The sequence below is a fragment of the Eschscholzia californica genome, unplaced genomic scaffold, assembly GCF_041429995.1.
Source record: "Eschscholzia californica isolate CP2 unplaced genomic scaffold, dmEscCali1.0.p SCAF_6, whole genome shotgun sequence".
NCBI lineage: Eukaryota > Viridiplantae > Streptophyta > Magnoliopsida > Ranunculales > Papaveraceae > Eschscholzia > Eschscholzia californica.
The window spans coordinates 23,860,811-23,875,199 of NW_028238483.1; the positions used below are offsets into that span (position 1 = coordinate 23,860,811).

Sequence of the window (14,389 nt, forward strand, 5' to 3'; positions counted from 1 at the left end):
TCGGACTTAGGTCGAAGCCCAGGTCGAACAGTTCGGGCTGGGTCGTAATAAACGGTTAAAGTAATTAGCCATTATACTATTCTTTAAGACAATTAAAGAAAAAGAAAAAAAGTAATTTCTTAGGATTGAAAAAGACATTTTTTTATCACAAGATATCAAGAACCAAACACGGCGTAATCTTTGGTGGGTCCTAAGGTACGGATAAGATTCTTTTCCAAGATACACACAAATTCAAAATCGAAATTCAAATTCAAACTTCAAAATTTGAAAATTCAAATTTAAATTAAAACCAAATGACGCCAAAATGAAATTAAATTTCGAAATTTCAAAAAAGATTCCCTCAACGAGGACACAATATTTAGTACTTTTTTTTTTGTTTTCATATTTCAGACGAGAAAGAGAGGTCTGAAAAAATTTATCAAAATTTTGTTTCGCAGTCCCGCACTTTTGATGAAAATAATTTTGGAGGGAAACTAATTTCATCGTCCCTACCTATTTTCTCTCTCAATAATTTCTCGTTTTTAGGGTTTCTTCTACTTCATATTCAGTACTCCTAGTAGCTTCTCAGTTTGATCTTGATCGTATTTATTATTCAACAGAGGTCAATTGGGTTAATCTAGATCAGTTTTTGAGGTTTGTTTCTTGAACCTTTCTGTTTATTGTTGATTTAATCTTTCAATTTCTGTTATCCTATTTGTTGATTATGAGGTTGTGATTCGTGTTTGATTTTAGGGTTTGCGTCTCTACAGTAATCGAACTTTTGATATTTCATCTTGTCTTATTCAATTGATAGGTGGTAATAATAAGTTTTTAGGGTTTATGTATTTATGTTTGTTTCATTTTGAGTGGTAGAGTTTCGAAATATGCTTGTACTCAAGTGATGGCACCTCGACTTTCTGAGTTTGAAAGAAGAAGTGATTGCACCTCTATTAGGGTTTATGTTTCAGAGAAGAAAATAATATCTAGGGTTTGCCTTTGTCCGATCTTGTTTTATGTTTGAACTTATGTTGCTCATTTTTGCTGATTTATATTAAGTTACTTGGGAAATAGAAAACTTTGAAAGCTAATTGAACTGAACTTGTGGAAGTTTAGATATACTACCTTGACTTCTTGATCTGGTTATTCTCCAATTTATACTCAATATTGTATCCAATTTTATGATTCAATGTCATGTTCTCATGGATTTCATCTGGGTGACTGATAAAGTGATATAGCCTTTGTTCGATATGCTGCCCATGATTTCTTGTTACTCTTTTTTTTTTTTTTTTTTTTTTTTTTTTTTTTTAATTTTTAGTCTCCATTTAAGGTCTGCTAATTAGGGTACTTTTCAGGATTTCAAGTCGATGGTTGCTTCCTTGATTCCATCTACCTGTATGAGCAAGTCTAGGATGATTTATTATCTATTTTAGAAGTTCAGAAGTTCCTTTAGTTGGAACAAGTATTCCGTGACTGGATTCACGATCCTTTTCTTGAGTTTCATGGTTGGCGAAACTTGTTTGCTTAAGTGACACTATTGTTGGTGGGTTATTTCTCATTTAGAGTTGTTCCTTACAAGAAAGGCAGCAATAAAATTTTCTTCTTTTGAGCTTTCCCTGTGGACCTAATAATGCAAACTAAGAAAAAACTTTCGGGAAGAAATTCCACTCGAGAACTTGCTAGCCCTAAGGTTTCTAAGCCCCCAAAGAAGGTGGCTGAGAATATGCAGATATCAGAAAAGAAAGTTACAGAACTGATCACTTCTTCTACAAGAAAACTGAGACCTGGTATGTCATCACCAATTCGCTGTTCCTACTTTTACTTTCAATTTTCCCTGTTTATTGTGAAGGCTGGTATTTTCTCATCTTTAGAGATGCTTACAATCATCTGGTCTTTACAGTGAAAGCTTCATCTGGGGTCACTTCAAAGACAAGTCGAGAACCTGTACCTGCAAAACAGGTGAACACAACTTGTTTCCTGGCACCTGACGAGACTCATGATATCTGCATGGGGTTTGGTACCGGCAATTCTGACATATTAGATCATAAGGTAATTTGCCATGTCTTTGGCATGCTAATTTATGTTATTCACTTGTGGTTTTATTGATTAAAGTCTCTTTTTCCATTATTTATGTGTCTAATTGGTACAGTTTTCAATAATTGGTATTTGGGATTGTGAGATGGGCACTAGTACGACATCCTTGGTTTGGCATCTGACCCCCCAGTATGATGTGTCAGATACAAGGAGAAAAACTTCTAGTAGGAAACATATAATCTTTTAGTGGGCACAGGGTCGTTCTTTATTAATTTAGATGAACCAAATGTTAAATTACACATAATGGGCATTGACCTAGAGTTATGTAATGATCATAACACGATATGGTTCGAGGTTATGCAAGATGTACATACAACATGTGATATAGTACCTATTAAGGTGACTTGAGCAGCTGAGTGTCCAAGAGGAATGAGTATATCAGTATCTGACTATTCGGACGAAGTAAAAATATATTGAGAAGTAGTTACCTTGTTATGTAGATATGTCGTAAGTTTTAACAAACACTTTTATTTCAGACATAGAAGTGCATATCCATTTCTGAATGAAGTAGGAATATTTAGTGTTGATGTGGTTTATCTAGTTTCTAAATATCTTGGTAAATTCTGGAGGCTATAAGTGCCCAGCAGGTGCAATGAAGCATCTAGGTCACACAGGTTTAGAATATTGACTGTATTTTGTAACATGAGTGAAAATATAATTTCTTCTATTTCTGAGTAATTACCACGAAAGGGGAGGAGTTATAACTTCCAAATTGGTACTCACCCCAAATTATACCCGAGTGCGATTGAATTGGATTATTCAATCAGAGAGGCTCAGATCATACACTTCTGCAGAGTTTTACTATTTTAAGATCGTGGATTCTTGATGAAATGGATATTCCATATGAAAAAAAGGGAAAGAAGGAGATATGGTGTAAGCCAATTGGGAGTGCTCTCGAATATTGTGGAAGTGCATGCTTGTCATAGTTAAATTACACATAAAGAGTTGTGGAAAATCAGCCAAGGATGTGCTATTTGATTTCTTTAGCCTTATCCTGTGACTAGTTGTTTTAGCCATCCTTCTTCGTTAAGTGAAGGAGTTCATGTAATTCTTTTAGGTTCACCAATTGGGGGGTCTTAAGTTTATACTCTGATTTGTTCACCCACTAATTAATGCTCTATTATTGTATCGTATAGCAGGTTTGTAACGATGGAAACACTCTATTTTCACCATCATTTCACATCTCCAAAGATGTTGAGGGGGGTGTTGCAAATCAAGGTAGATTCTTCTCCTTCAATCTTGATAACTTAGTTTGGACACACAAATTTAGTATGTTGAAGGGAGTATTGCAAATCAAGGTAGTTCATCACCAAACTTGGGGGTTTTACAATATAATTTATTGCTAAATATATTCTAAAAAAAGTTCTAGTGAGAGCTTGAAAACTCATTAGCACTTTTCTTTGATAAAATTTACATTCGAAATTACCCAATGTTAAACTGCCCTGCTAGTCGTTTTCCACTTTTACGGAATCTCTTAAAAGTTTTACTACTAGTATAATGCGCAAATATTTTCATGAAACATTGTCTTATTTGTCTTGTCCACTTTGTTCTTTTCAATATACTGAAAACTGTTAGTTATTTACGTTTTTGTGTTATGTCTCTTGAAATGTTTTAATTTTTACAGTGGACTTCATTAAGTTCTTCCAAAAAGAAGACAAAAAATGCGACCAAGGAAATAAGAATGGAGAATCAAATGTTGATAATCAGAATATTTCCTACCACAGCATTAGAACAGCATTGCCTACAATTTGTCCTGATGAAATGGATGTTGACTCAAATATGTCATCAGAGCAATCTGATGGCCAACACTGCTGTGTTGATACATCTTCAGAGATAAATGGTGTGAACTCACACTGTAATGAAAATTTGAGTGGAGGCAACCTTTCAGCTGAAGTTTCAGCTATATATCTGGCAATGCAACACTCAGATTTGGAGTGCGTGAATGATGCATGTCAAGAATCTATATCAAATGAAGTTTGTGTGGAGGCAGATGAAGAGGATTTTGACGATTTTGATCCTTATTTATTTATAAAGAACTTACCGGACTTATCATCGGTTGTCCCTACTTTTCGGCCAATGCTACTGCCCAAACGAACACGTAGTTGTCCTCCCACAACTCTTGTCCTGGACTTGGACGGTAAGAGTTTTAACTTCATTTTCTGCTATTATGGCGTTTTAACACTTTCTATTCCAGTAAGTGATATTACAAGTAGTACCAAGCTCTTTCAGCCTGATTTTGTTTTTATCTGTGTAGATTTAGTCAATTTATTGTGTGCATCTTTAGCAATCATTCATTAATGATTTTCAAAACTGTTCTACTCCGACCAATCCACCGATGAAATTCTCCCTCCTTTACTCTTATTCTAGGTTCAAGTGGTTTCTTATGGAAATGGCTGTTGAGAAATTCAATTTGGCCTTCTCTTTTATGTCTGATTTATGTGTGAGCAACTATATCCATCTGATTCATGATTCTCTGACTGGATATGATGTCCTGGTTGGGTTAAAACGCAGATCTTTTATATCCTTTGATCTTTTGTGAATCCAGCCCCCCACTCTATCAATTTGAATCATGAATTTGTTGGAGGTTAAAACTATTCTCTACCAAGAATGCTGAAATTGTGAATTTCCCTTATTATGCATGCTCTAACCTGAAACTATTCTCTGATTGTAGTGCTCTTTGCTGTCTGCATATTTCTTTTCTATATCTAATATATTTCATAATGTATATTTTCTGTGTTCGGCAGAAACCTTAGTTCATTCTACACTAGAGCACTGTGACGATGCAGATTTCACATTTACGGTTGATTTTAACCTGAAAAAGCATACAGTATATGTACGTTGTCGACCTCATTTGAAGGAGTTTATGGAAAGGGCTGCTAGTCTGTTTGAGATCATCATATTTACTGCTAGCCAAAGTATATATGCCGAACAACTTCTTAATGTATTGGATCCAAAGAGGAGGATATTCCGTCATCGTGTTTTTCGGGAATCTTGTGTTCTTGTAGATGGGAATTACCTTAAAGATCTCTCAGTACTCGGTCGAGATTTAGCACATACCATGATAATCGATAACTCTCCACAGGTAAAGTCCTCAACTGCACATAAAATCATTCAACATTTCATATGATTGTGAATTTTCATGTTTTTGTGTTTTGTGATTTCAATTTTGAGAACATGAAATAACCTTTTCATGCAGGCATTTGGTTTCCAAGTAGACAATGGAATTCCAATTGAGAGTTGGTTTGATGACCAATCAGATCAAGAATTGCTACAAATACTTCCATTCTTGGAGAGTTTGGTTGGAGTTGAAGATGTTCGTCCTCTGATAGCTGAAAAGTTCAACCTCCGGCAGAAAATCGCTTCTGCAGTTTTTCCTTCTAATTTCAATAGAGGGGACCCTTTAGAAAGGTGATTCTAAATATGAAAATTGTTAACGTCAATAGTTTTTATTTGTACACTTATCCTTTGATGTGAAGACTGAAACTCCTTTTCCATTCTCTTTCTTAGACTTGGAATGTTTGTAAAAGTTTTAGAATCTAGAGAGAGAGAGAGAGAGAGTGTGTGTGTTGTTGACTGGAGAAGGATAACAATGGAGTAGTGAACTATGTTCTAAATGGTTCTTTCTCCTCCAATTGAATCATCAAAAAGATACATAATAAGACGAGGAAATTTGAAAAGATGATTAGATTGTTGTATTGGATCATGAGATGGCCATGTTAAGTCCTGGAGTTCGATATTTCCTTGTTTGGCTCATGGTTTTTTACTGTAGGACATGTATTTGAAAGTAATGACAGTTGAAATAAGAACAGATTGAGCATGTAATTTGAGCTTTTATTTGATTTTCCGATGTGAAATGAAAATTTAAGGCCATCACTTAGGCTTTGGAGAAAACTTTTTCAACGTACAAGTTTCGGTTAACAATTTTTGACTAAATCTTTTTGTTTCTTCAAACACTACTATCGCCACGCCAGTCATTCTCCACTGACTACCTCACTGACCATCACTATTTTTCTCTCTTCCTTCTTGCTCTCTTCTCCATCTCTCTTTTTGGAGATTGACCCCAAATCAGATTGGTATTGTGCGACTGGTTTTGGGTGTGGGATACCTCCATCTGTTGGGGCCGAGATAGAAGAGAGAAACAGTGATAGTCACACTTGAAGTAGAAAATTAATTTCAGCTAGTGGTCGGAGATAAAGGAAGAAAACAAAAACTTTCGCCCTAGAAAAAACTTAAAAGAGTGATTCTTATCGTGACTTGTCACACTTGACTCGAAATGAATTGAAATTGACCATTTAGACGAGTAGGAAAGAAGAGTTTCATTTTGAAATCTGATTGATGCCGAGACGAAATGTGATTTATTTTGTTTTTGTTGAAAGAAAGTGACGAACTCTAATGTACTTTCCAATCTTTTAATTTTCATCTTAAGATACCGTTACCCTTTCTATGGCTTCTGGGGCAACTGTTATGATTATTTGTGGATCAAAATGTTCAACTCGTGCTTCAACGAATGACTTTTAAAGGTCTATACAAACTCGTACTAGTAGGTAAGAGTGTCAATGAGGATGACGAAATCTGCAGGGTTGTGATAACCCATTTCTTGATGTACGAAATAGACCTTTTACTATTTTTTTTTGTTGAACTAGACCTTTTACTATTTCAGTACGAAATAGACATTAAATATGTCGTAGACAGAGAGGTGGCTAAACAGTCTGGGTTTTTTGAGTTTCCCCCTCATCACTAATTGGTAATTGAGTTTAACCCCCTCAATAATGAGTAGTTGAGTTTACCCCCTTATATTTACTATTTTTGACAAAAACACAAAGGTTGTGTTTGGCGTACGTGAAATAAATATGACTACCAAGAACACTTATCCTTCAATATGATTCCTCGTAGTTATTCCAACTTACTTTTATTGTTCGATTTGGTCGTTAATAAGATTAGTAAAGATCGATTTTGGTTGTAATTTGTGATTTTATCGTCACATGCCAAACATGTCCTTAGTAATTTTGCTAAAAATACTAAATTCAAGGGGGTAAGCTCAATTATTAATTACTGAAGGGGGTAAACTCAATTACTGATTAGTTTTGAGGGGGTAAGCCCAAATAACCCAAACAGTCTTTTTAGATGATCCAATTGTATTGAAATTGATTGTTCAAATAAAGTTCGTCCTAAAACTAGTTTAGGGAACAAAAATAGAACCACTTTTCATGATCCCAATTCCTTTACTAAAAAGACATTTTGAAATTCTAACATCAAACATTTGGTGACCAGCTCAAATATGGGGTACATACACTTTATCAAGTGTCTCAATTCAGTTTTGGTGTGCTATATAGTATAGTGGTAGGCGCTAGGTCAAGCTTCAATTTTATGCGCCTAAGAAGAAATGCTTTAATTAGACTCTTCTACTTTTCTTTGATTCAAAGGGTTGATTCAAGAATTTAAAAGTGAGTTTAATCATGCACTCATAACATGATCCCCCATTAAACTTATATAGTATATGAAATAGATTTCATATAATACGAGATTTGGATTTCATTCGAGTCCAAATTTATTACAGTTTTTTGTTTGATTTGTCATGTCTTATTGTTTAATTTGAATTAATTTCTGATTCATTTAACTCAAACGAGTTAGACGATATACATATGAGTATTGAATCTGTGACTTGTTCTTAACAGAAAACAGCACTCAAAACTTAATAGTTACTGGACTGTGTGACAACACCGGTAAATGGTCAGTGGGCCTAGGCCACTTGCATGTGACCCGTCGACTCGTTTGGGCACGTATTCGGTAGTCATTGGACATGTATGTAATAAATAGTAAGAGTAATATTTTTAAATATTTTAACCTATGTACTTGAGTCTTTTCAAAATATGATGGTGGAATAAGTTGCTACTTTTTCAAAGTGGAAGTAGCTTTCAAACTGAAGTGGCCCCCCAACAATTTACAACTTCTGTGGCTGGTGTCATTAGAGTCCAACAGTGGTGGGGTATATTTGGTACGAATATATGTTCAATAGCAGGTTGGCATATAACAAAGTCCCACGTAGAACGAGCTATGAGGGAAGAATCTTTCAATTGAGTCTTTTCTTTATACAAATATTTGTCTGTGTCTGTGATGATCTTAACATCAAATTGAAAAAGAATACCAGAGAGAGGAGGTGGAGAGATGAAGTGGAAAAATAAGAACGTAAAGTAGACCAATGAAAAAGTGATGAGGTTGACAAATAAAGAAAAGAGTTAATTCCTATATGGCCCCCTACTTTGTGACCAGCTTCCTTTATGGCCCCCTTTTTTTCGTAAATTCAAATATGGCCTCCTATTTTCATGGAAATGTCCTAACTACCCTTCCTTTAAATCTTTTTTCAAAATAAAATCAAAAAAACAAACATAATTCCACCTCACTTCCCTCTCCACCACTTATCTCTCTCCACCTCACCTCTCTTTCCAAATCATCTTTCTCTCTCTCCAACTCACCTTTTTCTCTCTCCACCTCACCTCTCTCTCTCTCCACCTCACACTATCTTCTCCGATGAATGTCGCTGGCCGGAAAATTTTCCGGCCGGCGACCTTCAACCTAAAAAAAAAAATAATAATTTTTTTTTTTTAACTCTCATCTCCCTCTCTCTCTAAAAACTCCGGCGAAGGGGGTTCCCTTCGCCGGAGTACGGGTCTGTTGAAGAACAGACCCGATCTGGTCTGTTCTTCAACAGACCCGATCTGGTCTGTTCTTCAACAGACCCGATCTGGTCTGTTCTTCAACAGACCCGATCTGGTCTGTTGAAGAACAGACCAGATCGGTCTATTTTATATCAAATTATCAATCAAGCCTAATTATAGTTTATTGTTTGTTCAGATTTTTACAGTTTAATATGCAATAAGAAGATAATAAGCAGGATGATTTCATTAAGATTAAAATTTAGACCAATTGAATGAACTTCAAAATCAAACAACTATGTTTTTTCAATTTTCTAGTACTCCAATCACAATTTCTCACTATAATAAAGTACAACAAGATATGATGATAATGGAGAAATTTGATAACATTTAAGAGATATAGGGATGAAAATATACCTTTGAGGAGGAGGAGAATTAAACCCTAAAGCTCCCATGGAAGAAGGTAGAAGAGATGTTATAGGCAAAAGTTGCAAATCCCACTCTTTCTCTACAGAGGGAAATCTCCTTATGAACTTCAAATACAATTCATAACTTGGAGCTGTACCAATTAACCAGAGTTTTTCATGGTGGATTTCCAACAATTTCTTAATTTGGGTAATCAAGAAATTCCCATTTTCAACAGAGTTTTCATCAATTAAACCCTTCAAATCTCCATAATTAACCACAATTCCAGGACCTGAAGAACTATTTATCAACTTTGATAACTCCTCAAACTTTGACCTCAATAAACCCTCACTTAAATTTCCATTAATGAACTCAACCACCTCATTTTCAATGGAAGTAAAATTCAAACCAGAGATCTCATCAGGCAATACATCTCCTCTTTCTCTCTCTAAAATCTCTTTAAAACATCTAAGAGCTTCATTTGCAGAAACCCCAACAAGCAATGGATTCCTTTCTTTCTTCTTAACAAGAATTCCCCCAATTCTTCTACAATTATCATCACCACCACCATCAGAACTCCCCAACCCACTACTAGAAATCCCTGAAGAAAACGGAAAGTTGAAACCTTTTTGACCTAATTCGGTACCAACCCCAGTTAAATTACAGAGAAATAACGGAGCTGGATACCTAGAATTAAAAATCCTAGGTGGACGAACAATTGATAACTTAATATCATAACTTCTAAAACCAGCTTCACCAAAAACCCTACTAACAATTGGATCATCAAGAATTGATAAAATCAATTGTTGTAATTCAACTTTCACTATGGGTTGTTGATTTTGCTGGTTAATTTGTTGAATCTGATTAAGATGATAATTATCTGGATGTCTTCTTTGACAAGCTTGAGATCTTTTAATGGCGGCCATGAATGAATTTGAAATTGGTGGTTCATCAGGTAAATTAGAAGAAGATTTCGAAGAAGGAAGACGATCTAAAGCAACACTAAAACAAAGTTCTAGGGCTTTGAATTGAATACGAGATGAATAAACAGAGCTTCGAACACGAGAAATTGCTTCGCGAAGTAGAGAGAGAGAAGGTAGAGAGAGAAAAGCTGAGAGCGCGTGAAGTGAAGTTGTCTGCGCGTGGTGAGGTGGAGAGAGAGAGAGAGAGGTGAGGTGGAGAGAGAAAAAGGTGAGTTGGAGAGAGAAAGATGATTTGGAAAGAGAGGTGAGGTGGAGAGAGATAAGTGGTGGAGAGGGAAGTGAGGTGGAATTATGTTTGTTTTTTTGATTTTATTTTGAAAAAAGATTTAAAGGAAGGGTAGTTAGGACATTTCCATGAAAATAGGGGGCCATATTTGAATTTACGAAAAAAAGGGGGCCATAAAGGAAGCTGGTCACAAAGTAGGGGGCCATATAGGAATTAACTCTAAAGAAAATTACAAAGATACTATGAAGGTAATTTCAGAAAAAAAAAAGAAAAAAAGAAAAAATACTTTTTTGGTCATTTAGGACAAAAGAATGTGGAATGATATCAAAATAGTCGGCCAATCTTTCAACAAAAAACAAAATAATACATCAGTCACAAATTCGAATTAAAAAATAATTTATCCTAATTCTATTAAGAGGATGAGAAATTGTCAACAGTTGATAGCCCAAGTGGTTCTAAGGTGTTGACATTAACTACAGAAATCCCTGCAGGTCACAGGTTCTCATTCAGAGAATGTGGAATCTTTGGTTATTTGGGCGCCGATAAAAGCACTTGCACAAAATGCTATTAGTAGGCAAAGGCTATTTTTTTTGATAAACAGTAGGCAAAGGGACAAAGGCTATTAGTTGGTAGGGATATTAGGAGGCACACAAAAACTCGAGGTGTCGAAAAATCTACTAACACCCGGCGTTGCCCTTAACATCGCTAACTTGTCATTTTTCTCTGACTCTTCTTCTCTTTCTGGTTTATTTTTCTTTCTCTAGTTTCTCTTCTCTCTCACTTCTTTATCTGATTCTACTTTACTCTCATGTTTATATTCTTTCTTCACGCATAAGTCCAAGTTCGTACAACTGTTTGAAGAAAAAGAGCAAAAAAGCCCAAACTTTTGAGGTTTTAATTGTCGTTAAATATGGTGTTTCAAATTTGTCAGAGGTTTAATCCTTATAAACTAATTATGTATGCACTATTTTATGACCTAGAGTAATGTTCGACTGATTTTAGTTGAGTAAAACCCAAATTTTCCACAATCAGACTGGACCTATCTTGTTTTCTTGCTAGAACACGAACTAAATAGCCCGAACTCTCTTGCTAGCACACAAACCACACAATCCGTGACTTTGTGTAAGTTTTCAAACTGGTCTTGGTTCAGGATCTCTCGGACAGGAGACGAGACATTTTTACTTGTAATTTTTTTCTTAAATTTATATTTGTAAGATCTTTTTTAGGGCGTCTTATTTTTTGGGCCAGTCTGGACGCTCCGTCGCTAGATCAAGCGGAGTAATTGATTCGAATGCCCTTGAGACGTCTTGCACCCTGCTGATCTGAATTTACTGCCCGTCAACTCCATTATTTTTGGCACCACACTGTGCATAGGGCTGGGAAAAAATTCCGCAAACCCGAAATCCGTCACGGGTACCCGAGTCCGTTAGAGGCCGCGGGTACCCGAAATCCGAAGGCGGGTTTAGCCCGACCGACTCGATAAAATCAATGGGTCGGGTACGAGTTTTGAAGTGCTACCCGGCATCCCGCCCGATAATCTTTACCCGACATAATCCGCTTAATAATGTTATCCATTTATACAATAATACCTATGCACATTATATGTATGCTTGCTTGTATGTATTTATGTATGTATGTATGTATGTATGTATGTATGTATAACATATATACAGATATATCTTTAAAGTATTTGAAGTGTATAATATACATGTATGTACATATATTGTTGTCCAAGTGCGGAGTGTCCTTGACACAACATTGTTAAGAAAAACTTAATTAAATTTTAGTTTCGATAGAAATTTTGGTACCATCGAAATAGAAATATTTTGATCATTTCGACCGAGATATTTTTGAAATTTTGGTGAAAATCTCATACTAGACCGCCCGATAGCCGAGAAACCCGAAAAGTTTGACGGACTAGGACGAATTTTAGACACTAGGATTTTTTAAATAAAATGCCCGATTAAACCCGTGAGCCCTAAATGGACATAGAGTTTCAAAGCCCGACTGACCCGACCCGATGAATGACATGAACCCGACCGGCCTGACCCGGACCCGATTCCCACCCCTAACTGTGCATGAGACATTCAAGCATAAAAAAATGAATTAAAAAAATATATTGTTGTAAAGCAATCCCACATTGGTGGGAGACAGCAGTGTGGTGCTCCTCTTAAGAGGTTAAGCACCCTTCCTAGTGAGACCTTTTAAAACCGTGAGGCCCAGGTGTGTCAAAGCGGACAACATCACTAGCAACCCAGAAGGCTGGTCCGCACCATCCTATAACACGTTATCAGCACGATTCGCTCTACTGTGATGTGGTCTTGGGAGGGTGTGTTGTGGTAACAATCCCACATTGGTGGGAGACGGAGTGTGGTGCTCCTCTTAAGAGGTTAAACACCCTTCCCTAGTGATGCCTTTTAAAATCGTGAGGTCCAGATGTGCCAAAGCGGACAATATCACTAGCAACCCGGAAGGCTGGTCCGCACCATCCTATAACACGTTATCAGCACGATTCGCTCTACTATGATGTGGTCTTGGGACTTGGGAGGGTGTGTTGTAAAGCAATCCCACATCGGTGGGAGACAGGAGTGTGGTGCTCCTCTTAAGAGGTTAAGCACCCTTCCCCAGTGAGGCATTTTAAAACCGTGAGGTCCAGGTGTGCCAAAGCGGACAGTATCACTAGCAGCCCAGAAAGCTGGTCCGCACCATCCTGTAACACGTTATCAGCACGACGCTCTATTCGTAGGGAAGATTTCAGTCAACCCAAAGGGACTATCAAAACTTTACAGGTAATTCATAAATTTTCAAGTTTAATATGTCGACTCTAACAAGTGTTGATTTTACAAACCTCGACTTATCGGAGAAAAACTATATTACTTGGAAGCTTGAAATCGAAGTCCATCTAGAGGTCTTTTAAAACCGTGAGGCCTAGGTGTGCTAAAGCAGACAATATCACTAGCAGCCCAAAAGACTGGTGTGCACCATCCTATAAACATATATATATATATATATATATATATATATATATATATGTATCTCATTATAGATCCATTTTTGTGGCTCTTAGAGACTCTTTCTATAGTTTGGGTAAGAAGAAGAAACGTATGATCATGCGTTCCCTTAAAGTTAAATATGCCGCCACTTCGGAAAAATATCTAGGTTCACAACTATTCATCGGCGCTAACAAAAAGCAAATCTTTAACGATATTCTTCAAAAAATTAAAATGAAATTAGACAAATGGAATCACAGTTTCCTGTCTCTAGCGGGTCGCACGGTAGTCATTAAGACTGTAGCGGCCGCTGTACCCCGATACCAAATGCAATGCTTTGCCCTTCCCAAGGGCATTTGCAAGAGCATTACGACTTTACAAAAGTCGTTCTGGTGGGGTAAGTCCAAAGGTATATGTACCAAATCCTGGTCTTCCATATGCCTTCCAAAATCCATGGGTGGTCTGGGTATCCACTCTACAGAGTTGGATAACCAAGCTATGTTAAGCAAATTAGCTTGGAGAATTAAAACCGAGCAGGAATCTATGTGGGTTAAGCTAGTGAAAGCCAAATACTTTGATAGGACAGATAACCCAGGACCGACGAAACCATATCACTCTTGGATATGGAAGAACATCAATAAGTATCTTAAGATAATTGAAAACTATTCGATTTGGGAAGTCCATAACGGTATGAGTATTAATATTTGGACCGATAATTGGATTCCCAATACCCCGTCTATCCCGCATAACCAAAACTCTAACCTAACTAAGGTAGCACAGCTCATCAACCATGGTACATGGGACGAAACCTTACTTAATCATGAATTCGATAATGAGACTAAAAACCTTATCCTCACCATCCCGATTGTGACAGATAGTGAAGATCAAAGGAAATGGGCTCTCACAAAAAATGGTAAATTCAGTGTCAAATTAATGTATCAACATCTGAGGCTCAGTATGAATTCTCCCCAACCCCGGTCTCCTAATTGGAACTTTCTTTGGTCTCTACCAGTGGTTCCTAGAGTTCAAATTTTTATATGGAAAATCTGTATTAACGCTCTC

The 14,389-nt window shown here is 36.6% G+C and overlaps 2 protein-coding genes across 3 annotated transcripts; one reads left to right on the top strand and one right to left on the bottom strand.

The window, feature by feature from the left end:
- The first annotated feature begins 252 nt into the window (after positions 1-252).
- SSP5 (SCP1-like small phosphatase 5) lies at positions 253-5,961 on the top strand. Of its 2 annotated transcripts, none has more exons than XM_086645318.1 (7): positions 253-633; positions 1,332-1,763; positions 1,877-2,025; positions 3,207-3,288; positions 3,695-4,207; positions 4,815-5,152; positions 5,267-5,961. In XM_086645318.1, the coding sequence occupies exons 2-7, from the start codon at positions 1,607-1,609 to the stop codon at positions 5,480-5,482; spliced, it is 1,455 nt and encodes a 484-aa protein (XP_086501444.1). In that variant the 5' UTR covers positions 253-633; positions 1,332-1,606; the 3' UTR covers positions 5,483-5,961. The 2 variants fall into 2 exon arrangements, with proteins under 2 accessions (XP_086501444.1, XP_086501446.1); XM_086645320.1 differs by having other exon boundaries at positions 307-633; positions 3,210-3,288.
- A 3,023-nt stretch (positions 5,962-8,984) lies between these two features.
- LOC147532693 (protein SMAX1-LIKE 8-like) lies at positions 8,985-10,245 on the bottom strand. The gene has a single exon (XM_086645321.1). The coding sequence runs from the start codon at positions 10,052-10,054 to the stop codon at positions 9,050-9,052; it is 1,005 nt and encodes a 334-aa protein (XP_086501447.1). The 5' UTR covers positions 10,055-10,245; the 3' UTR covers positions 8,985-9,049.
- Between the last annotated feature and the right edge of the window lie 4,144 nt (positions 10,246-14,389).

What these genes read in the sequence shown, in the direction of transcription:
- LOC147532693 (XM_086645321.1), bottom strand. Translation starts at nt 10,054, where the DNA reads ATGGCCGCCATTAAAAGATCTCAAGCTTGTCAAAGAAGACATCCAGAT.
- SSP5 (XM_086645318.1), top strand. Translation starts at nt 1,607, where the DNA reads ATGCAAACTAAGAAAAAACTTTCGGGAAGAAATTCCACTCGAGAACTT. An exon ending in CTGACATATTAGATCATAAG is followed by an intron (nt 2,026 to 3,206) that starts GTAATTTGCCAT and finishes TGTATCGTATAG; the next exon opens with CAGGTTTGTAACGATGGAAA. An exon ending in GGGGGGTGTTGCAAATCAAG is followed by an intron (nt 3,289 to 3,694) that starts GTAGATTCTTCT and finishes TAATTTTTACAG; the next exon opens with TGGACTTCATTAAGTTCTTC.